At 32.7% G+C, this 27,946-nt stretch overlaps 1 protein-coding gene across 1 annotated transcript in view; it reads left to right on the top strand.

The window, feature by feature from the left end:
• Nucleotides 1-568: 568 nt before the first annotated feature.
• The window catches only part of BMP5 (bone morphogenetic protein 5), a 111,334-nt gene continuing 83,956 nt past the window's right edge, over nt 569-27,946 (top strand). Inside the window, exon 1 of the mRNA XM_033103610.1 lies at nt 569-1,785. Coding sequence (XP_032959501.1) covers nt 1,296-1,785 — 490 coding nt within the window. The 5' untranslated portion in view covers nt 569-1,295. The remainder of the gene's footprint in view (nt 1,786-27,946) is intronic.

The following is a 27,946-nucleotide window of genomic DNA, read 5'->3' as shown; positions in this document are numbered from 1 at the left end:
TCTCTGCTTAAAACTTTTATATTTAAAGACCATTAAAGCCGGGCTATCTAATCACCATAACTGAATTATTATAACTACTGCTTTGAGAGCTAGAGTGTATTTACTGGTGATTAATTCTCTGGTGTGTTTTATTCTAAAAAGATCTGGCTGTTATTAAGAAATAACAAATTAATCACAATTTACAACTCTTTCATTTTTTAAGAAGTAAACTTTAATAACTTATAAAAATCAGAAATAACCTCAAATATAGAACTGAGACATATCATGCTAATTTATCCACAGCCTGAGATTTAATATAGAAGTGTATTAAATATGTATTATTAAAAGAAAGATCTAAAAGAGACTATATAAAATTGATGGCAAATTTTTCAGTCTGCTTGAAAACTAGCTTTCCGCCCCCCCTAGAATTTATATGCCCCATTCATCACTGTGCTATGTGAGATGCATGACTATAAAATTGCGAAAATGGAGGCTTTTCTGGTAGCAAAAGGGTTAAGTTCTTTTTGCTTTACCAGTTTCAAATTACAATGAGAAGCCTCTTCTTTCCCAGCAGGGTTGTGCTTACATTACTCTTTAGATCTCCCTTGAAGAGGGCTGGTATATTTGTGCCTGCTGGAGGTGGAATTAACAGTAAGAAGGAGAAAGGGATTGAATGGACTTACAGGAAGGTTTTCAAGTAAATACAGGGAAACACATTTACTTGAATAGTACAACCTTGAGTCTTATTTTACACTAAGACGACACAAAAGATGTTAAAGTTATCACCAAGCTGCCGGACAAATATATATTCCAACACCAAGGTGCAGATCAGCATAGATCTGTGATTCAGAAATCAGGATTTGTCTTGGAAAGAGCTCAAGGGTTGAGAAGAACTCAAGAGCAAATGAAGATAACTTTGGGACTTACAGTTTATCAGAAGATCAACTTTCGTTAATTCAAATACCAAAGGCCTGATTGTCATAAATTCATATAGGAATGCCTAGGTCATCTGATCAAATAATATTAGCCGTCTTCTGCTACATCAATGCAGCAAAAACTCTTGACAACTGTGGATAATTGGAAATCTGAGTTTCAGCTTTCTTAGAAATAACTACTCTTGACATATTCCAAATATTTAAAATAGTGCAGGAAAATCAGTGAGGATGTTGTGTTCAGAAATGTCACTGTCATGAAGAATAGGTAAATTTGTTTTTTTCCGCTACTGGGAAATTGTACCTCCTAGAAACTTTTTTTTTTTTTTTTTTTTTTAAGAGGACAAGAAGGACTAAAAATACCAACTTTGCTTTTGGACAAAAATGCATCTGACTGTATTTTTACTTAGGGGTATTGTGGGTTTCCTCTGGAGCTGCTTGGTTCTACTGGGTTATGCAAAAGGAGGTTTGGGAGACAATCATGTTCACTCCAGTTTTATTTATAGAAGACTACGGAACCACGAAAGACGGGAAATACAGAGGGAAATTCTCTCTATCTTGGGTTTGCCTCACAGACCCAGACCCTTTTCACCTGGAAAGCAAGCTTCCTCTGCACCTCTCTTTATGCTGGACCTGTACAATGCTATGGCCAATGAAGAAAACCCTGAAGAGTCTGAGTACTCAGTGAGGGCATCCCTGGCAGGAGAGACCAGAGGAGCAAGAAAGGGATACCCAGCCTCTCCCAATGGGTATCCTCGTCGCATACAGTTATCTCGAACGACTCCCCTGACCACCCAGAGTCCTCCTCTAGCCAGCCTACATGATACCAACTTTCTGAATGATGCTGACATGGTCATGAGCTTTGTCAATTTAGGTATGTTGTTCGTTTATTTGTTAATCTATGTTATTTCAAAGTGGAAGTTTTACTAATGGTAAAGTAGCTGCCTGGTAGGTGGTCATGTTTATATAAAGTCATTTTCTATGACTCTCCTCTCCAGCTTCTGTTTCCTTTCTTTCATTGAGGCAATATAAGATTTTGCCTTAGGCAACAAACTCATATATATATATGAGGTTAATATATATATATGTATTTATTTCTTTAGTTTTAATATACAAAGCTAAAATTAAACATTTAGAGTTAGGGTAGAGTTGGGACTTTTCAGATCTTTTTAAAGTTTCAGACTTGCTTAATATATAAATGTGTGAATAAACAGGCAATAATCTAAAAAAAAAAGGAGACTTTCTGAGGATAGCCATGCTCTGGGCAAAATAATACTAATACTAATACTAATAAAAAGCATTTACAGATGGAAAAGTAAAAGTGACATTCTGAACCATTTTTGGATTAGTAATTTAGAAAACATGTAAGTATATATTTGTAGGCTACTTAAAAGCTCTCATTCAGGGGAGGTAACTACTGTGAAAATATTGATGTGAAATTAACTAAGATCAAATAGTAGTGTAAAAGATCATTATCAAATAGCTTCAGGGAGAGATTCTGAAATTGTCTGAAAAATATTTTAGAAAAGAGGTTTCAATCTAACATTTTTTAACTCTAATGATAAAATAAACCTATTTGATTTTTTTCAGAAGCAAGAGAAATGTAAATCGGTAGCCTTTACCTATACACAACTTTTCTTTTTATTTAAGATAAAAAATTAATTGAAATTCTTGAATTAGAAACAGTATTACAGAATATTTTTTAAAAATTTGGTTTTAGTTAGTGCTTGTACTTTCATGGTAGTTTTAAAATATTGAAAATATCAAATGGTATATTAAGGCCTTATACTCGTATTTCATCTTGTAGTAATCTTAAAGAGTTTACCAATTTAAAATAGTTATTCTAAACAAGTGCTGTAACTTTCTTTAAATGTTTTAATGGAGACCAAAGGTGAAAATTTACTCTCTTCAGACATTCAAAATAATAAAATAGAATATATTTATTTTTAAAGACTATAAATGTTATCAACAAATTTAATCAACTTTAAAGAATTGAGAGCTTTTTAATGTAAGAACTTTTAAAACTTTGCCTTATCCATGTAATCTGCTTTGACTTAAAATTGACATATTTGATTATACACTTGATTAAAAACTTCCTCATATAATATTTCAAAAATACTCTTTGAGAAGTCAGATAGCAGCAAATTCTAATAACACATGATGCTTGTATGATATATGTTGCTTAATGTGCTCTGCTCACTTGCTCTCAGCAGTCATAGCATGAAGGATAAGGTGCTTAATAAATCATATGTTTCATGTTACTAGAGACAAAGCTCTCATTATTAAGTTTTAGTAAGTCATCATGGGTTGCCTTAATCAGGTGTTGTGGATACTTTTTCTTCGACTTATAATTAACAGATTTCATTTGGAACCTTCAAGCATTAAAATATAGCTTAATTCTAAATTAGTTTGATTGCTTATTTTTACTTTGTAGTTATTTCTAAAGCATTATTCAATAATTTAAATTAATTTCAATGTTTTAATAGAAAGTTTCAATCTAATATGACTTGCATATTCACAAAATAAATCACTGAAAAAATCAGTTCAGGTCATCTCAAATCTGACACGGAAGAATGTGTTATATTAAGTATTTTTAAACACAATAGATCAGCTATGAACCTGTCCTAATAGTAAATTTTAATATATCTGAATATTGTGATTACTCACAAGTGTACTTGTTTTTTTAGAAAGGAATTAAGTATGATTTTGAACCATCTGAATGTATACCATCACATTTTATAAATCTACATAGAATAACAAAACCAAAAACAATAATAAACAGTTTTATTCAGTGACTTCTACAACCATTTTTATCATTTAAAAATGCTTGTGTTTTTAAATCAATGAAATTTTGGTTATATTGTTTGGATTATAATAATAAACTAGTTTATTAACTACACCATAAAATGCAATTATTCATTTTAATCCAGAGAAACAATATTGGATTTAAACTTCAGAACATTTTTATTTATTTATTTTTATCATGCTTGAACTGCTGAGCAGTGATTTATCTTCAACAATAAGCCATATTGTTTTTTTTTAATTTAATAATTCCAAACTAATGTCTCACATGAAATTACTGATAAACTGATTCTGATACTAAGTGAGTTTCTCCTAGTAGTCTCTGTGGAAAACTGAACCACAATTTTATTTTATTATGCTTAGCCCATGCCTTCTAATATGTCCCAAACTTGCAACCTGTCATTACTTAGTAAAAAGCTTTAACTTTGTATTTCTTCTATAATAAAATTGGTCAAAGCATACTTAGAAGAGGAAATAGAATAACACCATTATTAGTTACACTAAGAATATCAGAGTGTCTTAATGTAACATTTATTAACAAATATTATTTGGAACTTGTTTCATGGTCTTAGACTCAATAATTTTATTTTATTTTTTTAGTATTATATATACACGTATCATTTTGTGTATATATATATATATACGTGTATATATATATATATATATATATATATATATATATATATATATATAGTGGGAACTAAGGGCAAATGATCAAATTAGCAATAGGTAAGGGATTTGTATTGAGGAAGTCACCTGGATATTTAAATATGTTGAAAGAATCAGTTGACCTTTCCCATAATTAGATGAATTATATAAAAAGGATCTAGTAGCATCCTTTTTATTAATGCTTGTATATGTCATTTTCAAGTCAAATAATGAATTTTCTACAATTATCTTGTCATTCAGAAAGATTTTTTTTCAACATAAGTTTTGCTCATCGAAAGCAATTAAACTTAAATCAAACTCTGAATCATATTTAACAAAGTATCCATTTTTGAAAATTTAGATGAGATTAATTTTGTGTTCATAAATGAGAAATAGATTAGAATTTAGTAAAAGAAAAAATAAAATGTAAATCAATTTTGTTAAGGTCAATATAAACAACTAACTATTATTTGACCTTAATTTATTTTAGTGATTTGTTCACTTTAAAGAAACAAATATCAATTATTAATTGTGTGAAGAGAAACTTTCCACTCTACTGTATTTATTATTCTTAGGCCAACTTTTGTCAGTCTCATAGTATTTAGCTTTTACAGGTTGACTTCTCTGTTTTGTCTCAAAAACTTGAATATCAGTGGAATTTTTCTTAGTCAATACCACATTATTTTGTTAGTAACAAAAGTGTCTTTCTGGTAAATTTTTTTTTTTTATCATCTCTTCTTTAAAAACAGTAAGTGTTAGTTTATATATCAAATAAATATGAAAATGAAAGGACTGGGTAATTTACTTGTAATATTTAAGTACATCGCCTGTTTACATAATAATAAACATGTACATTTCTAAGATCTTTTAGTTAAAAACCAATATTGGATTACTTAGTGATAGGCTAATTAAAATGACATATTGTAGATATTTTAGAGGAACTTGCAAAAAAAAAAACAGTAAACATAGGAAATTTACTTTTATATTATTCTTAGTCTACATATATTTCTCTGTTAAAGGCAAACTTTGGGTTTATTAATGGATTTTGACTCACTGGTCAGTTGGCTTGGATTAAATACTTCTTAGATATATTTCAAGAATATATATTAATTCTCAAGCATAAAAGTAGATAAATGTTGAATTTTTTCATTTTGTAACAACATTTAACATGTTAAGATATGAAACAGAAAAACATGCTTTCAAAACTTTAAATTAAACCCTTCTCCTTTTACTTCCTCAAATCATTAAACTCTCTTGGAACTGAAAGAATAAAAATGCTTATGTACTCAGTTGAAAGATTTGAAAGACATCATTGATATTTATTGTTGTTTTTGGCTGACTCAAGTGCCCAATGGAGAGGAATTTATATACAGATCTACCTAAAGATGCCTATCTATGTAGTCTCTCTAACAGGGTTATTAACACTTGTGTAACATAAACACATCTGTAAACACATGCAAGATTTTTTTTTTTGACAAATGAGGAATGGGATGAGAGGAAAGATGATGTAAAGCCATTATAGTACATATTCATAGACTATGTCTGAAATCACAAACACTAAAATGAATTTTTAAAAAATTCTCTAAAACTCTTAATATTTGAAGAGAAAATAAGTTTCTGTGGGTAGAGAATTTTTTCTCTCTTCTACAACCCTTTGCATTCATAAATGTGACCACAGGGATTCTTATTTTCCTTTAAAGCTATTTTATTGTCCAATGATAGGCACAGCTGCAGAGACAGTTATCATCATAGTCTAATTAAAAGATTTTTGCATTTTTCAATGGTCACTCACAAATAACCAGTTTTAAAAGTTCAATAAGAAGTAACAGCTGGAAATAAGAAGGTAGGATAACATCCTCTGGAAAGGCCTGGGACTGTCTCACAGACCACCTCCTGTTCCTTGCCTTTCATTCTTCCATTTTTTAAAAAATATCACCTCCCTCTTTCTTCCCCCTCCTTTCTCTTCCCCTCCCTCTTCCCCGCCCTTTTTTTTTTTTTTTTTTTTTTTTTTTTTGCCTTTCCTCTTTAGTTCTGTGGTCTCTCTAGCCCCAGGCTTTCTTGGCACCCTTCTTCTTACTGCCCCCACCCTTCCTGGAGTCTGCCTTTGGTCCTAGTTTCTTCATAGCTGGAGGCTTAGATTAGCTGAAAATCAATTAGTTACAGCTTGATCATTTAGGTACAGTCTCCTGTTTTCTCTTTAGCTGAGAAGGAAAAGGTTATGATGTGCCAATTACAGCCTCAGCCCATCAGGAGAAAAGCTCCCCAGGGCATCAGAACTGCTCTGGCTGTCGCCAACCCCTGTAATTGTTACTCCACCATCCCATTCTTCTTTGCCTCCTCACCTCTCCCTTAGGATCCCACTGACAGAATTTAATTGTCTTTGCCTTTAGAATTTTATGACATAATTAAAATTTAAAAGGGAGACATTTAAGGGAAAGTAAAAAACAAGAAAAGGAAAAAAAAATGCAACATGAACAAAAATAACGCTCATCAAAAATTGAATTCTCTTTTACTTTATAAAACTTTTTTTAGATTATTTTTATTTAATACTCATGTCACTCATGTTCTGTGAAGAAATTTCCTTTTTTAAGTTGAGAAAACATGATGAGAGAGGATAAAGAGATCAACAGCAACAACTGGAGGCATGGAACAATGAGGACGAGACAGAGAAAGAAATAAAATCTTTTTAAAAACCCCTTGAAAGGAAGAAAATGAACGCGATGAGTCATAAGAGGCTAGTGTTTGGGTGTGCAGGTGGACGATGTGTTGGGAAATCCTCAGTCTACCTCATACTGACACAGCAGCTAATTCAACTCCCCAACCACATCAGCTCCAGGGGAAAACCCTTTCATCCTTCCACACTAAAATACCAAAGTGGGGAAAAGGGAGGGGGGCCCTCAGTGTGTGTGTGTGTGTGTACAAGGAGCGTACAGATGGGCTCCTCACATTTACAGTCATAAATAATGTAGTAGCTCAGCTTGAAAAAAAACCACAGGTTAAAGGAAGAGGCTTCCCTGACGCACAGACAGGGGCTGAGATCAGAGAAGCCACTGGAAGGGTTGGCTTGAAACAATGAATCCCTTGTTCTAAGTAATGTTTATGAGAGCTTCTTTGCACCTTAAGTTCATTTTTTATTGGCTAGGTTGTGGGGTTTCCCCATTTGCTCATCTCTTAAAATAATACCCTTGGCTGAGATGTCCTTTAAAACATACCAGTCAGCCTTGACAACAGGCTTATGTATTTGGGGGGGAAAGGAGATCTGTTGTGATTTTGATGTCAGATTGGAATGCTTAAGATTCCGTTATGATCGTAACGTTATGACCGTAAGATAAAAATAATAGTGGGAGTATTCACCTGCCCTTTTTGGAGATGTTTACAAGAATCCACATAACCAAATAGTAACCCCTGATTTGTATGTCTTGTCTAAACGGTTGTGGTAAATCATAATCTAAAAAGGTAGAAACATAATCTACTAAAGTGTAGCATATTTAAAACGAGGGAAAAAATCATTTGTAGATTACTAGGAAAGATCTTCAGTGATTTGGGGAGAAAAAACAACCAACGTTAATAACCAAAGAAAGTGCATATCCTCTACTTGGAAGGCAGTGAAATAAATAAATATTACATAAAATTTAGAAAGCAAGACTTGTCTGATGTTGAATACTTTGGTATAGAACTTAAATTAGGGTAGTTGCTATTTTATAATTTCAAATACGATGAAGATTCCTGTCTTATAAAGATCCCTGTTTTTATAATGTGTATCCTTTCATTTTTCTTTTCATAAACAGTGGAGTATTAATAATGCTTGCATTAGAAGAAACAGCTGTGTAGTTTAAAAACGAATGCATCTCATTAGATTATCTCTTAGGTATTGTTTATTTACCTTCTTTCTGGAAGTAAATAACAGCTTTTTTTTCTTCTTATTGTTTAACAACTTTCTTGGAGTTGTTAGGAATACAGAAAATAGTTTTATAATGTCAGGGTTAATAGATATAAATCTCATTTATATTTTACTCAAGACCATGAAACATGTCAAAATGAAAAGATTTATTAACATGTACAAACCCCTTCAGCTATTCTTATGCTATCATGATATGAGGAATTCAATATTATTCGTTGTGCACAGATTTTTCTGTCCCTATTGTATCTGTGATTCGCATTCCTATGTAGGAGCCAGATTATTTTCAGAATCTTACGTTAATGTCATAGTACTGTTCCAATGGCTCTAAGTTTAATTGTAAATTAAACCTAATTGCTTTCTTTTCTGTGCTTCCAGCTCAGAAACAGAGTAGTGTAGAAGAAGCGAGAATGCCTGAATCGGAATCCCATATTCTATACTTTCTAGCAGTGTGAATTCTGGCAAGTTACTTAACATTCTCTCTGTGACTCTGGTTCCTTATCTAAAAAGTGCCCATGATAGTAACACCTTTCTCATCACAAGGATTAAATAAGTTAATATGCATACAATTTTAAGAACAATACTGGCACAGAGTGAGACCTCAATAAATGACTGTGATTGTTATTAGAGTTGCATTTGTGTCCAACATCTGTACCATATTTGCAGGAGTGGCTAAATAATTTTTGAAGCACCATATGAAATGAAAGTGTGGGGCCCCTGTTCAGAACTTATCAAGAATTCTAAGATGATGGCCGCAGAGTATTAGACCAAGTATGGGGCTGTTCTGAATGCACAGGTCACAGGCCAGTGAAGCCAGCTCTGTAGAGTTGATTACGTGTTGTGACGGCAGGAACCATACCCTATTCATTCATTTTTATCCCCAGTGGTGTATTAGGGTCCCAGGAGGAAAGCTAGCATGTGTACAATGTATCATTTGAAGAGGGTTTAACTAATGTTGTCATATGTAAAAGGTTGTGGGCAGGGCTTTTGGGCAAAATGGGATAGTGTCACGCCTGGAATAGCAGGAGGAGCCCTCCCTGACTGCTCATGGGAAAGGGGCAGACAAAGGTACCATAAAAGTCAGGGGACAGCTTTATGACAAAGGTACCCTGACAGGAACTGTGGCCTTTCTAAGATGCCATGCAGCCAACCCCTAGATACTCAAAAGGGAGGGAGACTGAGGAATAAACACCTACACCATATTTTTTCTGCCATGTTTCCCATTGGCTGATCATCACTGAAAGCGAAGTGAATGTTGGGTGTTATGTCAACAAGAGTGCTAGAATCACTTCAATATCAGTACAAGTTTCTCATGTATATCTTAACCTTTGTTCTCTTTAATTTAGAAAATTTAAGAGCTAATCAGGTTAGTGTGAGAGTTAATTACTTCACAAGTAGGGGAAATAAAGTAGGAAAAACAGGCATGACATGCTTAAAAAATTCTTAAATTGTACGGGATATATTAAATTTCATGGGATATATTAAAATTATTTTAGAGCACACTGAACTTTAAAAAGAGAACAAAACAAAACAAAACAAAAACAACAGGGGACCTTTAAAAAAAAGAAAACGAAAAAAAATCCCAGGGAGAAGTAGCACTCTCAGGTTATAATACAAACAATAGAGGGCAATTGCTAATCCAAAAACTCAATATAGAAAGCACGAGAATATATGCAAATATGTAGAAGAAATATGAAAAGCAATATATATATATACTATATATACTCTATATAGTATGCATATTTACATTTATGTATAATAGATATATATTTATATTATATACATGAATATATATGTATATATATATATAAAGATTATATATATATATTTTAATCTTTAGGCCTGTTTATTCTCAATCCTTGTCATTCCTCCTGAAATGACCCAAGACTGTGTGTTAAAGCTCTTGGAACTCTGAGTGGAATCATATGCTATTCTCCACAGTTAATGTTGCAGGCAGAAATAATGTTAGGATGAGGTAAATTAAGATTATTATCTTTGTTCTTGCTACCTTTCCTGTCCTCTGGCAGAGTTCCTGTGACTCACAGAGGCAGAATTTAGTGGACGGGCAGGTATGTCTGCTATTTAGTTCTCATAAATAACCGAACACTAAGCCTTCAGGCCAGAGCCATACCCCTGCCCTTTAATCACAGAAAAGCTTTGAATAGAACAGCTCCTTTCCAGGATACTCTATGTTCCCTTTCAAAGCCACTAAGGATGGTAGTTTTAACCTGATTTTCCTTCTATAATTATCAAAAGCAGAGGAAGAGAGAGTTCAGCTTGGAAATTGTATAGACTTTTCTACAAATAACCTTGATGCAAACAATGAAGATTTGTTTAGTGGGGAAGTGAAGGTCATCTATTAAATAAGCTTTATGTTTTCTTTGCTCAGAGTGAGGAGGAACTTTTTTTTTTATTGTAATTGACATACAACATTATCTTAATTTTAGGTATACAACATAGTGATTCAATATTTTTGTACATTTCAAAGTAATCACCACAATATGCCTAGTTACCATTTGTCACTAAACAAAGTTATTACAATATTATTGACTATATTCCCTATTCTGTACACTATATCTCTGTGACTTATTTATTTTATAAACGGAAGTTTGTACCTCTTAATCCTCTTTATCTATCTCGCCTGTCTCCCACTCTCCTTCCTTCTGGCAACCATAAGTTTGTTCTTTGTATCTATGAGTCTGTTTTTGTATTGTATGTTTATTTTGTGTTTTAGACTCCACATATAAGTGAAATCATGCTGTATTTATCTTTCTCTGTCTGAGTTATTTTACTTATTTCACTTAGCATAATACCCTCTAGGTTCTTCCATGTTGTTGTAAATGGCAAGATTTCATTCTTTTTTATGGCTGAATAATATTTCATTACATCAAAACACTACAAAATGATATCTGCACCATTATGTTCACTGCAGAATTATTTACAATGGCCAGTTATGGAAGTAACCTAAGTGTCCATCGATGGATGACCATATTTCCTTTATCCATCCATTTATCGATGGACACTTAGGTTGCTTGCATATCATGGCCATTGTAAATAATACAGCAATGAACATAGTGGTGTAGATATCATTTTGAACTAAGTTTTTATTTTTTTTTCTGATAAATACCCAGAAGTGCAATTTCTGTTTTTAAGTTTTTGAGGGATTTTTATACTGTTTCCTATACCATGTTTCCCCAAAAATAAGACCTAGCCGGACCGTCAGCTCTAATGCGTCTTTTGGAACACAAATTAATGTAAGCCCCAGTCTTATTTTAATATAAGACTGGGTCTTTAATATAATATAATATAATATAATGTAATATAATATAATATAATATAATATAATATAATATAATATAATATAATATAATACTGGGTCTTATATTAATTTTTGCTCCAAAAGACGCATTAGAGCTGACGGTCCGGCCAGGTCTTATTTTCGGGGAAATATGGCAGTGACTGCACTAACTTACACTTCAACCAACAGTGCAGTTGGGTTCCCTTTCTCCACATTCTAACCAGCACTTGCTATTTGTTGTCTTTTTGATAGTAGCCATTCTGACAGGTGGGAGGTGGTATCTCCTTGAGGTTTTGATTTGCATTTTCTTGATGATTACTGCTGTAGAGCATCTTTTTCCAGTGCCTACTGATCAGCTGTATGTCTTTTTTAAAAACAAATGTCTATTCAGGTCTGCTCCCCATTTTTCAATCAGATATTTTTTTGATATTGAGTTACTTGAGTTCTTTATATATTTTGGATAGCTACTCGTTATCGGATATATCATTTGCAAATATCTTCTCCCATTTAGTAGGTTGCCTTTTCATTTTGTTGATGATTTCCTGCACTGTGCAAAAGCTTTTTAATTTGATGTAGCCTCATTTGTTTGTTTTTGTTTTTGTTGCCCTTGCCTTGGGAGCTATATCAAAAAAAAAATAAAAAATGATTGCTGAGACTGATGACCAAGAGTTTACTGCAAATGTTTTTTCCTAGGAGATTTATGATTTTGGGTCTTGTATTTAAGTCTTTGATCCATTAAGAGTTTATTTTTGTATATGGTATAGGAAAGTTGTTCAGTTTTATTCTTTTGCATGTAGCTGTCCAGTGTTCCCAGCACCATTTAATCAAGAGACTGTCTTTTCCTCATTGTATAATTTTGCTTCCTGTGTCATAGATTTATTGACCATATAAGCACAGGTTTATTTCTGGTCTTTTTATCCTGTTCATTGATCTATGTGTTTTGTGCCAGTACCATACTGTTTGGATTACTAGGACTTTGTAGTATATTTTGAAATCAGGTAATATGATACCTTGAGCTTTGTTCTTCTTTATCAAAATTGCTTTGGCTATAAATGGTCTTTTGGATTCTGTACATATTTTAGGATTATTTGTTCTAGTTCTGTGAAAAATACCATTGGGAATTTGATAGGGATTGCGTTGAATTTGTAGATTGCTTTGAGTAGTATGGACAGGCTACCATAATCAACAATGAAAAGCTGAAAGCTTTTTCCCTAAGATCAGGAATATGATAAGGATGCATATTCTTGCCACTTTTATTCAACATAGCATTGGAAGTCCTAGCCAGAGCAATTATGCAACAAAACAAATTGACTAGACATAAGTAAAACTGTCACTATTTTCAGATGACATGACACTGTATATAGCAAACCCTAAAGATTTGACCAAAAAAAAATTATTAGAACTAATAAAGGAATTCAATAAAGTTGCAGGATACATACAATTAATATACAAAAATCTGTTGCTTTATGTATACTATTAATGAACCATCAGAAAGAGAAATTAAGAAAACAATTACATTTACGATTGCATCAACAATAAAAACAATAAAATATTTAGGAATAAGTTTAACCAAGGAGGTAAAAGATCTGTACATTGAAAACTATAAGAGGGGGAATTATTGGTTCTTTAACTACCTCAGTAAGGTTTAAGTGTAAGGGCTTTGGTGTCATACTGGTTTGAATACCAGCTTTGAATTAATAGCTGCATAGTCTACAGAAAATTATTTCACTTCTTTGACACTATTTCCTTATCTGTAGTGGAGATCATAATACAGGTTGTAGTTAAGACTTAATAAAGTAAGGTTATAAGCCTTTGAGTCTACAAGAGAAATGTACTCACTTACTGTATTCCTGTGCTTCTATAACTACTTCTACCAGAGTAGAATCTATGAAGTTCTAATTTTAGAGGAGATCTACACTCAGTCCACCAGACTTTATAAAATAAATGCCTTGCTGAGATTGTGTGACATTACACATATGACTTTTTCTTTATCTAAAAGAAACGAACCCTTGAATTTCATTGACTCTGTCTTCCAGTTGGATTGTTGATAGACTATATTTCCTCCTTAGGGTGTCCTGGAATAGGTCATTCTATAACAGAACTTTCAGGCAACTGTGGGGCTTCTCTTTGAACACCCAAAGGCAACATTTTCTGTGATGTGCTGCTGAAAGGTGCTTTTCATATTACCTTTGGTCAGATTCCTAGAACTAACCCATGGTTTTACTTTAGTTCCAGATATTACCAATTTCATTTCCTTGCTTGTTATGGAGAAGGGAAACTGATTGCAGGCCAAAGTAATAATATACAATTAGAAAATATTTGGTCATGAAGACATGGGCACTCTCTAAAAGATCCTTTGAATGAAGGGGAAAAAAACGTTGAAGAGTTTTCATGCTTATTTTCTTAAGGCAACTTGTTTTTTTAGTTTTAATTTTTTTAAAAAGTTGATTCATGATGAAAATGGTGGAAAAAAACTCCTGAACTCTAAATAGGAAAGCCACTTTGCTCAAATAATCATTCAATTAGGGAGATTTTTTTATTGTACGTAACTCAAATCATGTTTAAATTTATGATTTTCTAATTTGTTGCTATTCTCATTACTATTTGTATTATTATCATAATTTTGTTTCTATTTAATAACATTCAACCTTAAGTATTTTGACTTTCCTAGACTATTTTCTTGAGTTAGGAATTTTTTTCTTTTTTTCGGATGACAGATCTTTTAGTTAATTTACTTGAATTGCTTCCTCTTGTAATATTATGAAACAGGATGAGAATTATAGGTTTGATCCAAAAAGTCACACAAAAGGCTATACATGCATTGTGGATATCTTCTGTTTACAGTATCCATATTGTAAGGTAATTACATTGACTTTTTTTTTTTTTTTTTAATTTATTGGGGTGACAATTGTTGACTTTTGATATTTTATAATATATTGAGTAGGAAAATATGGATTTATTTGTATTTAAAAATTTTATAACATGCTTAAAGCTAAGTCATTAAGATGTTCTTTGCTAAATTTTAATTGTGGTAAAGTTCTTAAAATATGGATTCTAACTACCTATATTGATAGATTCAAATCAGCATCTAAGATTTTTCTCTTTCATACTGCCATGTCAAAACAGTTATTTTTCTACAGTTACTTACTTAGAGGGAGATTTGTCAGAATTAAGTAGAACAGCTATTTTTGTGTGTGTATGTGATACATTTAAAGTATATGACATTGTCAGGTATTTATAATTTTAAATTATAGTGTAATTGTAGCTGTAGTAATCAAAGCAGCAATAAACCTATAAATATAATTCCTGTGCCAGGAACTGGACTAAATGATTTGCATGCGTTATTTCAATTAATTTGCATTTCAGTTGTATTTTCCGATTCCCATTTTATTGATGTAAAGATTGAGGCTTATCAGACGTTAAGTAACTTACCAAAGTCACCCAACTGGTAAATGGCAGAATCAATGCTGAAAACATGATCTCTCTAGCTATAGATTTTTTTTTTTTTTTTTTTGTTTCTTTGTCACACTACTTTTTAGCTTGGTAACCCACTTTTGAAAAATATAAAGTGCAACTTTTAACAACTTTAATAATATTAATTAATTCTATTTGAGAGTATCTTTATGTACATTATGTGTTTTCATCTACATTACCGCAGTGTATAGCATTCAAGGAAGTAGTTATAATTCCACAATATACATCTGTGGAACCTGGAAGTCTGAAAGGTTATTCATTCACTCACTTGACAAATATAAGCTGATTACCTACTATTGGGTCAGGCACTGTGAGAAAGACTGTGTCTATTTTACTGCCAACATTATAGGGTAAGAAGAGCCAGGTGTAGGCCCAGAATCCCTGATTCTTATGCCAGGGTTTTTGTGTCCAATATCACATACTTTACAGAAATCACACAAAAATTCCAGTACTAAGTAAAATTAAAAGTATTAACAAACATTATATAAAAGAATTTGTTCTTTTGTTGTTTACATAACCAAGAAGAATTAACTTCCTGTGTATAGAGAAAATATTGTTCAAACTCAATTCCTTTAAAAAAAAAAAAAAAAAAAGCCTGTAACCAGTAAACAGAATCTAAGGAAGACTTTTAGTCCAAAAGACGTAGAGCAAAGTTAGTACCAAGCTTCAGCAAAGCTTAGGGGCTCTGTTGGAAACCTGCTTGAGTACCTGTAAGATCTCACTAATAGGGAGGCTCCAGTGGTTTTTAAAGGAAATATCTTAAAAAGTTTACATTGTACACTGGATGCTTCCTGCACATTCCAGAGCATAAGTGTGGCTGAAACACTCATTATTTATTTGTGTTGTACTCAGGAAATAAGGGTAGAAGTTCATACAATTTTTCAAAATGAAGTTGTTTGATCTGTCTAAATCTTGACCCCTGACCCTATCTTACTTCTTCTATTGTGTGCTAACAAGGTTGTGTTCAGTATTTACTTTGTTACTGTACACACTGAATGTGATATGTGGATCCAAGTTGTAATAAGAGTCAGTGGAGACACATTTTATAACGTGGAAAATAACAGAGAATTCCAAGACTTTGTATAAAGACCTCTTTGATACATTGCTTTGAATCTACTCAGGATATTAGGCATTAGGCAATTATTACTTCAAGTTGAGTTTTGAGAAAAATTGACCAGTATTTTACAACTGCTTTACTTTTTACCAATAACCTGCTGTGATTGTGAAATGAATATTGCAGCAAAATGTGGACCCTAACTCTCCTGGTCCACCATCACAGTTATTGGTGTTAACCTATCAGTTCATAGAGGCAAAACACCAGATCATCAAAGTAAAATAATCAAAGTAGAAAAAGAATTTAAGACTTGTAAAGATTTCTGTACCGGAAATTCACTATCTTCCATAGCTAGTATGTATTCAGTGTTCATGAAGGGCAAAAGAGTGTACTAATAGCATTTCAAGCCCTTAATTAAGAATTAATTAACTTAATTAATTCTCACAAAGTGACCCTACTTTGCAGATGAGGAAAGTGAGACCCAGAGATGTTAGGTCATTTGTTCCAAGTCCTACATTTTGTAAGAGGAGGAACTGGATTCAGAGTCCAGGCTATTTACTGCTGTGCTGTGATGTCTTTGTAAATGCTATGGAAGGGCTTATTGTTGGGATATTCATTGTTTGGACTCTATAAAATTCTGTATATTCTTCTAACATTTCATGTATTGGATTTGGAATAGTTTCACTTCTTTAGTGATGCTTTATAGTTTAGGGGAAAATCTCTACTAATCAGTTGACAAAGGGTTTTATCGCTGGAATTAGGCTTTACAGGCCTTCTTCTGAACTGAGATGCTGTGGCTTTTTAAACGAGGCAAATACAATACTCACAAGGGAAAGAAGCACTTTGCAGACACCACAGTTCCAGACCTTCGTGCCGTGCAACCTGACTGGTCAGTAATGAGGAATGGGACCGTGATCTGTGTTGATTCTGCCTTAAAAGTCTTGGCATGAACAGGAGTCACATTTGGCAAAACAGAAAAGAGGCAGAATATCAAAGATGCAAACAGTAAAAGGCATCAAAAGCAGTGGCTGGAGATTGGAACAAACTAATAGTGATTTTGTTTGGATATGGGAAAACTACCAGCTTGCTGGCCATTACAGAAAGCCACACAAGCAGGGCTGCCCTGCAGTTAAATATGAGTGCTTTGCCCCAGCTTTTCTGACCCAGGTCTGGATTCCTCAGGAGATCTCATGAGAAACCTACTAAAGTGGAAGTTTGGGCTACAGGACCATCTACAACCTACAAGTTTGGAAATTCCTGCTGCTGCACATAGAGATTCTGGCAGATAGCCTCTGCTTCATCCTGCTAGTGATGGTTGAAATCTCCTCTGTGTCCTATATAACATTGAACACTCCACGTTTAATACACATCTCTTGATTTGTAGCAGCTACGGCCCTAATCTCTTGCATGTGTAAAGTGAGTTCTTTCCACATAGCTCACTCATTGCCCCTATACCACACAAAAACTAAACATATTATTTCTGCTCCTCAGGTATCTTATAAATGAAAGGCTAAGGCCTTGGGATAATTACTTTTCTTTTCCCTGAAAAGAAAACATTTCCGGGACTACAACACTTCTCAAAGCAAAATGCTAAAGTACATGAGGACAATTCAGTCTCAACTCCCCTCTGCTATCTAAACCAAGCAAGGGGAATCAAAGAGGTGTTGTAAAATTAGGTATTGTTGTTGATATATTAACGTTTATCTAACCGCCTGAGGACTAATCTCTGCTTTGCAAAGCAAGCCAAGATGTAGCTGCAGAGTAAAGATGAGCACTTAGGATGTCACCTGCTGCTTTTAAAAAATTCTATTTTCTTTCTCTCTCCTCTTCCCTTTAGATAACCACTCCTACACCGTCTACCTAAAGGTCAAGTGTAAAGTAAAGAGAAGTATAAACAATCTCAATACCTGATTCCTAACTATTTAGATGGAGATGTATTTAGGAAGTCAGATGATAAAATTATTGTTTATGGGTAGGTCAAAAATCATATTTAATTTTAATTCAACTAACTTCATTGACCTATACTAACTAAAGCTCTTGCTAAATCATAATTATTTAAATCTCTCAGGCACAGTCAATCATTTACTCTTTTTAATAATAATTCTTTGTCAGTGTTTCCCTAAGTATATTTAATTGAAAGCATTTCTACGTCATTTTAAGAGGTGTTATCTGAAATTTTGTAGTCAAATAAATTTGAACTCTGCAGAGGAAAATAATTAAATAGGTTTCAATATTTCCAAGACAAGACTTCTCAATGTCTTTATTATGCAGATGGGCATTGTGAATCTCTGCAAGGAGGAATGGATTACACAGTTTCACATGCACGTTGGTCTCTGGAACTCTCCTAACAGAGCACCACGGGTGCCTTGTGTTACAGGGAACTCACTCTGAGAATCACTCTTCCATGTGGACATACTGTTTTGTAAAAGCCATTTCAGAAATATGGCAAGCAGAGCATAATCTAATAAGCAGAACGTGACCTAATTTGTTGACACTGTGGTCATTTTATATCCAAATTTAAAGAAACGCAGGAAAAAAAGTTTTAATTCCACTATCTAGAACCAACCATTGTTGATATTCATATATATCATATATTTATATATACGCTATATGTATTATATATCTGTTTTCTTCCATACTTTTTAAGTGTATCTTTTTCATAGAGTTTAGCAATGTTTATGCGATGTTATATACTCAGATTATTCTTGACTTTTTGGTATATTATTTTTCTCATTTATTCATTTGCTTATGAGAACTTTTTTTTTGAATTTAGAATACACTTTTTATTATTAACTTTATTGGAGTGACATTGGTTAGTAAAATTATATAGGTTTCAAGTGTACAATTCTATAATACATCATTTATATATTGTATTGTGTATTTACCGCTCAGAATCAGTTCTCCTCCAATCATCACATATTTGATCCTGTTTTCCCTCTTCTTCCCCCACCCCCCACTTACCCTCTGGTAACCAGCACATTTTTAATGAAAATAATATTTCAGCCATATAATTCTTTGTTTACATAAACATTCTTTTAATGTTAGGCGTGCAGTTTTTCCAGTTTTTACTATCATATACTCTGTTGCAATGGATATCTTCATACATAAGTGTTTGTAAACATTTCTGACAATTTCTGTAATTTCCTTAGAATCTGTTCTTAGAAAAAGAATTATTACAACAAAAGTTATGATTGTTTTTCAAAACTCCTGAAAAATATTGCTAAACTGTTTTTCAGTAAATTTGTTTTAATTTCTACTTGCACCAACAGTAAATGCTAGTGTTATTTTTTTCAGAATGAAATATAAATTAAATATGAATATTTATATTTTTGCAAATCTAAAATGTATCTATTTTAACATTTGTGTTTCTTCTGAGATTGACATGTTATACATCTACTGGCCACTTATATTATGCTCTTTGGGAAGTTCTATGTTGATATTTTTGTTCATTTTTCTATTTGCTTATAAATTCCTCCTTGACTACATATTTAATAATTACTCACTTTTATCTTTTTCCATTTTGATTCTTAGATTTCTTATTTTTTTAACAGTCATGAGAAAACACTTCCAGATATTCAAGAGTTTGGAAAATATACTACTCACTTTCCATTTTAGCAATAAATTCTCAAAGATGTACTATAACTGATTGCTGGGATAGAAATTAAGAATGGGGAATTTGTAGTCTTCAAGAGGGCAGTTTGGGAATAAAACCAGCTGACCAAATGGATTTGGTCTAAATAACCTTATGCCCAGATAATCTTCCATAATTTGATTATAAAGCATTCATTTACACATAACCTAAGAACAATTGGGATATCAGAGATGTAAAAGTATCTCAAATACTATACTAGTTAGGTGGCATTTTGGGATTGGAGGGAGGGAATACTAAGTAAATGCACGTATTATTTTTAGTTGACTAGCAATTGCCAACCTTTACCCATGAATTACATACTTTCTAGCTTAGTGTCACATTTGGTATTTTGAGTCTAAGCCTTTCTTCACAGAATTCCAAGATGTTTTGGAATCACTTTTTGTCATCAGCTGTTACTTAAAAGACCATTGTGATGTGGAGTATTAACAACTCACTTTTATCACATTGATCTCTTTAGCATCTTCTAAGTTAATAGCTACATCTGAGGTTATAAAAGTGTGCCAAGGTATGACTGTATTTTTGTTTTGGCTAAATCTGGTCTCTAAATCTTGATTTTTCCTCATGTATGTTCATCATCGTATCAACCCCTCTTACCTTGGAAATGTTTTCAATCCTACATAATAATTTTTTGAGTGTCAATACTATGTCATAGGGTAGTTTTATAAAAAGACACTTAAGTAAAAGTTAGAAGTCCATATTTGAATACAATAGTGTGTGCTAACTGCACAATTAGCTCAACTGAAGTAACAATCAAAACATTAGATTGATTCTGAATCAAGACATAAGGTATATTAGGACAATACAGACTAGGGTGTAATAGGACAAGCAGAAGAACGCAGGGGTCAGCATTTTACATTAGTAAGTCTAAGATTCGAAGGAAAATGAATGACATGGAACAGAACAAGTCACAATTATCATGAACTACATAAAACTTGAAAAAGTCCAGCATTGCCAACTCTTTATATGGAAAGTAATACATCAAAATTGAAAACAATAATTGTTACAAATGTAAGTAAAAATTGTTAAAAATAAAATTGTAGTATGAAACCTTATCATTCATTAAAACTGCATAATAGAACACACACACACAAATGTGAAGTGATGTTCTTGAGTAATACAATTAATACAGTTGAACTAAATGATAGATCTCAAGGATCAACTTTTAATTATATTGACATGTATCAAAATCATGCATAGAATATGCTTTTCCTGAGGTTCCATGAAATGTTTAAATACTAATCAGATGATATATAAATTTTAAAATCTATAAAAGTTATGGATAGTCAATAACACATAAAACCATGTTCAGCATCATCAGTCATTAGGGTAATGCTACCACTATACCACATAAAAATGGCTAAAATGGAAAAAGAAAAAAAACACAGAAACTAATAATACCATTGCTAACACGGATTTGGAGCTCTTATAAATTGCTGATTGGAATGCAAAATGATACAGCCACTTTGAAAAAATCTTGGCAATTTCTTATAATATTACACATATACTTGCCATCGTGACCCAGAAATCTCACTTCTAGGTATTTAGGGAAATGAAATCTTATGTTCACACAAAAACCTGCATGTGAATGTTTATAGAAGCTCTACTAATAATTGCCCCAAAGTAGAAAGAACTAAATGTCCTTTAGTGGATGAATGGTTAAACAAAGTAGTACATCTATTCAGTGAAATTCCCAATAATAAAAAGGAGAGACCTACTGATACCTACTGATAGGTAGATAAATAGATAGACCTACTGATAGGTAGATAAACCTAAAAATACATTTTTCTAAAGAAAATATTAAAATCAAAAGGCTACATATTGTATGATTTCATTTCTATGAATTTCTGTGGAAAGCAAAACTGTAGAGATTGGAACAGATGAGTGTTTGCCAGGGATTAAAGATAGGGAAGGGACTGATGACAAAGGAGCTGCAGGACAGTGATGGGACTATTCTGTATCTTGACTGAGGTGGTGAACTCTTCATTTGTCGGAAGCCATGAAACTAATCGCAGGTTTTATTGGTAAACGTATATCAGAAAGAGGCAGACCTTTTATATGCCACATTTTTAATTAAATATTTAGAAAATAAAGAATAATTATCATTTCTCAAATAAACCTCTTGACCTAAGGGAGAAATTAAATGGTTAAGAAATAAGATTTAGAAAATACCAGAGATGAAAATTTATCAAAACACAAGAGGAGTTGCCAAAGCAATTTCTATGTGAAATTTAAGAAAAGTGAAATAGCACTTTTCTTAAAAGAAAAAAAATGGAAATGTGTGCAGAGTAATAAAATAGGCATTTTATTCATTATGCCCTATTAAATCCTGAAAAGACGACATACAGAAATAAAAACAAAATTTACAGAATTAGAAAACAAACTGTACAATTAATTCATCTAAGAGCTATTAATTTGGAAGTGCAAGTAATCAACAAGCTTCTGGCAAACATTATCAAAATAGAAAGAAAATAAATAAATAAAAAGAGAAATGATACATAATTATAAATATAGACTTAATACTTTACAGATTTCATAACTATATGCTAATATGTTAAGAATATTAATGAATGGGCTTAGAAATGAGAAACATAAGTAAACAAATGTTATTAAAAATTTGATCAAAACATTGTTTCAGAGATTTGGAGATTTGTCATTTTTGGGTAGGAGTGAAAAAAATTTCAAAAATAGAAAAGCAAACTGGTCCAGAATTTTAGCAAACTGGTCCAGAATGCTGAAAAATGGTTACATAGTAATTTTTAATAAATTAGCAAGCTTGGATAGGAAAATATGAAAGAGGGAGAGATCTTCTTTAAGTGGCAGAAATCTTAATTAAAATTACTTTCAAATAAAAATGAAGAATTCTGTGGCAAAATCTTAATTAAACTACTTGCAAATTATAATTGAGTAATTTTAAATAGTCAGTCAGTCATCTTTACCATTGAGTTTCAATCTAGAAATAAAAGGATAATTTAGAATCGGGGAATCTATTAATATCAATTAAATAATCTATATATTCTTAATTGATATCTTACCTAGAATACTAGACACTCAGAGTAGATCACTTTAACACCTCGCTCCTCTGTGACACGTCGTTTTCAATAATAATCATAAAATGAATTTAATAAGTCCACAAAGAAAACAGAGCAAAATGTTCTATGGAAATATATATATATGTATGTGTGTATATGGCGCCAAAAATACACAGTTTAAGAAAGGAAAAATGTATTAAAATTGTAATGCTTAATATATACCGATAAAAAACGATGAATACAAGTCACATTTGACTTCTACAATTACAAGAGGTGCTCAAAGTGGTTACCATCAGCGCCCAGACAATTCTGATTATGGCAAGCTACTGCTTGAGCAGCTTTGACCAAAGTGTCTACTTATATACATTTTTTTGGCACCCCCTGTATTATGGCACACACATATATATGTGTGTATGTCAATAAAATAAAAACTACAGTATAATAAGAAAGGTACTGGATCAACACTTATAAGTTGCATAATGCAACTTTGAAATAAAGGAAAATAAAACTACTGACCAATATCAGCATATTGTTCAAATATATAAGAAATAATATTAGAATTTCTGTTTTCAACACTTCTGCAAATTTGTCAATGATTTTACTATATATTTATGTTCAGTAGCAGTATAGCTATGTTTGTCAATCTGTCTTCACTCCTACTTGATCAAAGACTAATTTTTATAAGATTTAAAATTTTTGTAAGTTTATAAGTCCATGAAAGAAGTTCCTTTCATGTACAGTGATAGATATACAAGTAGTTAAGGAAAGTGTTAAATATAATGATTTTTTTTGAAATTCATAAAAATCTCTTTTCACCATTCCAGAAATTGCAATACTGTCTGCCTATGTTTCTTCGGATGGCTTCTAATGGCTTTCAGTAGTTTTCATATTTGAAAATTTTCTGCTAAAATATCCTCACCTGAAAATTTATAACAAAATTCTGTTACATTTAGTAAAAATTTCTGAAGTTCATAATTGGTTTAGAATTGTTCAAACTTGCTTTGGGTGCTAATTGTGTCTCCAAGTCATATGGTACAGCATATTCCTGCATTAAAGTAGATTTGGTATAAATAATGATAGCACAGTGATGGTAAAGAAAAAATACAGCTGTACTTAAAGTTTTTACTCACCCATGTGCATTGGGATTGACTATGTAACCAGCAGTTGTCTATATTAACTTCCCTGTAATACAATGTTTGGTAAAGAATAAATAATAAAAATGTGCTAATTTGAAGCTTACATACATAATATGAAAATACAACAGTAACAAAAGCAATTTTTTGAGCTTTGATCAACACAAAATTTTTTCCCAGAAGGAGTACTTTATCACTGACACTGTTCTGAATTGTTGAGGGATGGTGATAATAAAAAGCAGAATGACTTTATAGTTGGTGTTATAATTGTCCTTAATGAATCCCTTTCTTTCCTGGACCTGACGTGAATTGCCCAAACTGCCTGCTCTTGGTACACCAATAATCTTGATAGAAAATTAACGGCATATGGTAAAATTTAGTTCCGGACCTTGTTAGAGAGAGAAGGAGAGGGAGGAGGAAGAGAGAGAGGGAGAAGGGGAGAGGGAGAGTGTGGGAAAGAGAGAGAGGCCTGGAGAGGCACAATAAAATGTGCAAAGTCACATCATTAATGAGTGAAGATGATGAGATTAGAACTGATTCTATTAACCACCATGCCAAACGTCCTCCAGATATATGTTTAGTAGATGCTTAATAAATATTTGAAGACAGAATTTAAGACAACAAATATATAACTTATATGGCAGTGATCCTGTCAAATAAGCATTACTGTGAGTGGTTTTATTTGAAACGAGCATGATCTGATCACTGTGTGTAGAAAAGAGGGGTGGTGGAAAGTATGTGCACAGGATAAGGCTTAGGCTGGATAAGGTTTACACTGGATAGAGTTTGGGACAGTGGAGCTCTGTGGGGTAGTATAATGGCTTGAGTAGTGTGGGGATAAAGGGCATGTACGTGTAATAGAGGCCAAGCACACCTGGTTAAGGATTTACAAGGAACAATGAATGTTAAACATGCACATAAAATCAATACTATATATATATATATATATATATATACACACACACACACACACACACATATATATGTGTATATATATACATATATATGTAAATATATATGTATATATATATGTAAAATATATGTAAAAATACATATTCATGTCAGGTGAAAATAACTTTTATATACTGCTTTCCATTTACCAGGCACATTGTAAGCAATTTATGTCTATTATCTCTTTTAATCCTCAACAACAAAGTTCTTATGTTAATAGTATTATTAATCCCCATTTACAGATAAATAAAGTAAAATATAGAAAAATTAAGTAATTGGTCAAGGTTGTACAACTAGTAAATGGCAACTGGGATTTGAATTGAGGTCGTCCAAGAAAAAGTGATATGTTAGAGATAAACTTGAAGTTTTGCTCTAAGTCAGAAACAAGAAGAAAAATACAGCACGGACATGACAGATTTTGACAGTAACCATGTGTGTTGTGAAAGACTCCAAAATGTTATTTGACCCTAAGTTGAAGAGAAAACAAATTGATAGGCCCACCAATAAATGTAATGCAAATTTGGACTTTGTTAATAGAGTAGATCATCAAGAGTAGAGTGAAGATGTCTTATTGTAATTGTTGGTCAGATAAATCTAGGATTGTTTTCATTAATTTCTGGTCCCACGACTTAAAAGACATGTAGACAAAAATTCAGTAAGTACGTGGGAGGTAAATATAGGTTGTGAAGGTGTTCTAAATCATTTAATTAGTTCAGGAGCACTTGAAGAAAATCTAAAATCTTCCATCACACAAGGTAAAATCCAAATTCCTTATTCTGTCCTACAAGGCCCTAAGTAATCTAGTTTCTGGCTAGCTCTTCTACATTTTTTTCTTAACTCTTCCTGCAGCTGACTCTATCTGCTCATCTTCTTGTTGTTGAAACAAGATCAAACACCATCCTGCCCCAGGGCCTTTGCCCCTGCCATCCATATTTCCTAAATGTTCTTCCCAATATATGTATGTGACTCACTCTCACTTTTTAAAAAAATTAGTCTATTGGGGTGATATTGGTTAGTAAAATTGTATAGGTTTCAAGTGTACAATTCTGTAATACTTCATCTATATATTACATTGTGTTTTCACCACCCAGAATAACTTCTCCTTCCATCACCATATATTTGACCCCCTTTACCATCTTCTACCACTCCTCTCACCTTTACTCTCTGGTAACAACTAAACTGTTGTCTGTGTCTGTGAGTTTTTGTTTGTCTTGTTCATTTGTTATTTTCAGTTTTATATCCCACATATGAGTGAAGTCTTATGGTTCTCGACTTTTTCTGACTTATTTCACTTAGTATGATAATCTCAAGATCCATCCATGTTGTCACTTTCTTAGCCCTTCCTCAACTGTCTTTTCTAAAATAGCAACCATGTTACTCTCTGTCTTTTTAGCCTGATATGAATGTATGAATACACATATGAATGTGTATGTATGTACATACATAAGATGCTTCTTATTGCCACCTGACATTATCTGTTTATCATTTCTTAGTCGTGGTCATTGTAGTTTTCACCAGTAGAATATAAATTCCATGAGTACAGGGACATTGTTAGTTTTGTTCTTTGTTCTACACCCAAACCCCAGAACTGTGTCTGGCACGTAGTTCACTCACAATAAATATTAGGTTGGTGCAAAAGTAATTGAGGTTTTTGCAATTATTTTTAACTCTTTTTAAACCACAATTATTTTGCACCAGCCTAATATTTACTGAAGGACTAAAATGGCTGACCCTTGAGCCTGGAGAAGGGAAAAACGCAGTCAGGCTAATCATTATCCTCAAATACTGAATTGCTTTTGCTTAGTGTTTAGACGTAATCTGAAATAACGCTAAATTATTGGTAATCACATTTGAGCTCAGGATGCGGAAGGATTTTGTAACAGTCCCAGCTGTCCAAAGATGAAGTGCACTGTTACAGGTAGTGTTTATTCCCTGTTATCAAAGATATTCAAGCAGCGTTCACATCATTATTCAGTTAAGATTAGAGGGGATCACACTCAGACTAGATATACTTTAGAGCTGATTTACCCATGCACTCTTTTAAGGCTAAAAAGAAGAGAAAAGTAACTTCTGCAGCATGTTTTGTCCCATTTGAAGCCTGGCTCAGATTTAGGATCATAACATGAACTGACAGACATTAGAGATTTTACGGAAAATCAGGTTGAAAACTAGGAAATGATGTCCCCTCACCCCCCATGCAGAGAAGCCATCCATTTACTCTGTAGCCATCCACAGACCACAGAGTAAAGTCCCAGCTCCTCAGTTATCAAAAATATTTATGAAGCTCCAACTACGTACCAGGCACTATTTCCAACCCTGGGGTTACAGCAGAAAATGAGATAAACAGGGTCTTTGTTCTCATTGTGATGCTATCCATCATCTGGGAGCTAGACTTTCATATATGTGTAGAGCTGTACATATGTATGGATTGATTTATAAATAGTGTGAATATGTTGAATTATGAGCAGTGAACCAATCAGCTAAGCTCTGTGTGTTATTGCTAAATGACAAAGATAGAGAATAAAATGTAGTGACAGGGATGCAGTGTTTTCTTTATTTACAAAGTTGCATTCTTTTGGCCTTTGAATGATTATACCAAAGTGATGGCAATTAGTCAGCCAGAAACCAGGAGTCAGCTGATTTTTTGCAGGATTATTTATTCCTACATTAGGGTGGTCTTCCAGGAAACGGAACAACAAACAGAACATTTTACAAGCAGTGTTAGAGAAATATACACACAGAAGCATTCTGGTTGAAAGAAGAAACTTTTGGCCTCACATGGGGAAGTGTACATATAACAGGCTACACCAGCAGTTTTGACTAAGAAAAGTAAATAGCAGTTTTTAAAAATTTGTTTTTAAAAACAACGACTTAAGAGTCAAACTCCATGTGTTAGTATCATTTATCCTTCTAAGATAAATTAACTGCAATAGAATTAAAAGCACGCTTTACAGAGACTGTAAATGATTTTATGAAAACGATAGGAGTAAAAGTCCTCCTTGAAAGTTTGGAGTGCAGTTTTTGTTTTTCACAATACTGAGGTATAACACTGATATTTTGTAAGTGGGATGCTAGACACCATATAGTAATGGGCAT

This window comes from Rhinolophus ferrumequinum, chromosome 3 (genome assembly GCF_004115265.2).
Source record: "Rhinolophus ferrumequinum isolate MPI-CBG mRhiFer1 chromosome 3, mRhiFer1_v1.p, whole genome shotgun sequence".
NCBI lineage: Eukaryota > Metazoa > Chordata > Mammalia > Chiroptera > Rhinolophidae > Rhinolophus > Rhinolophus ferrumequinum.
This window is presented reverse-complemented; position numbering and strand designations above follow the sequence as displayed.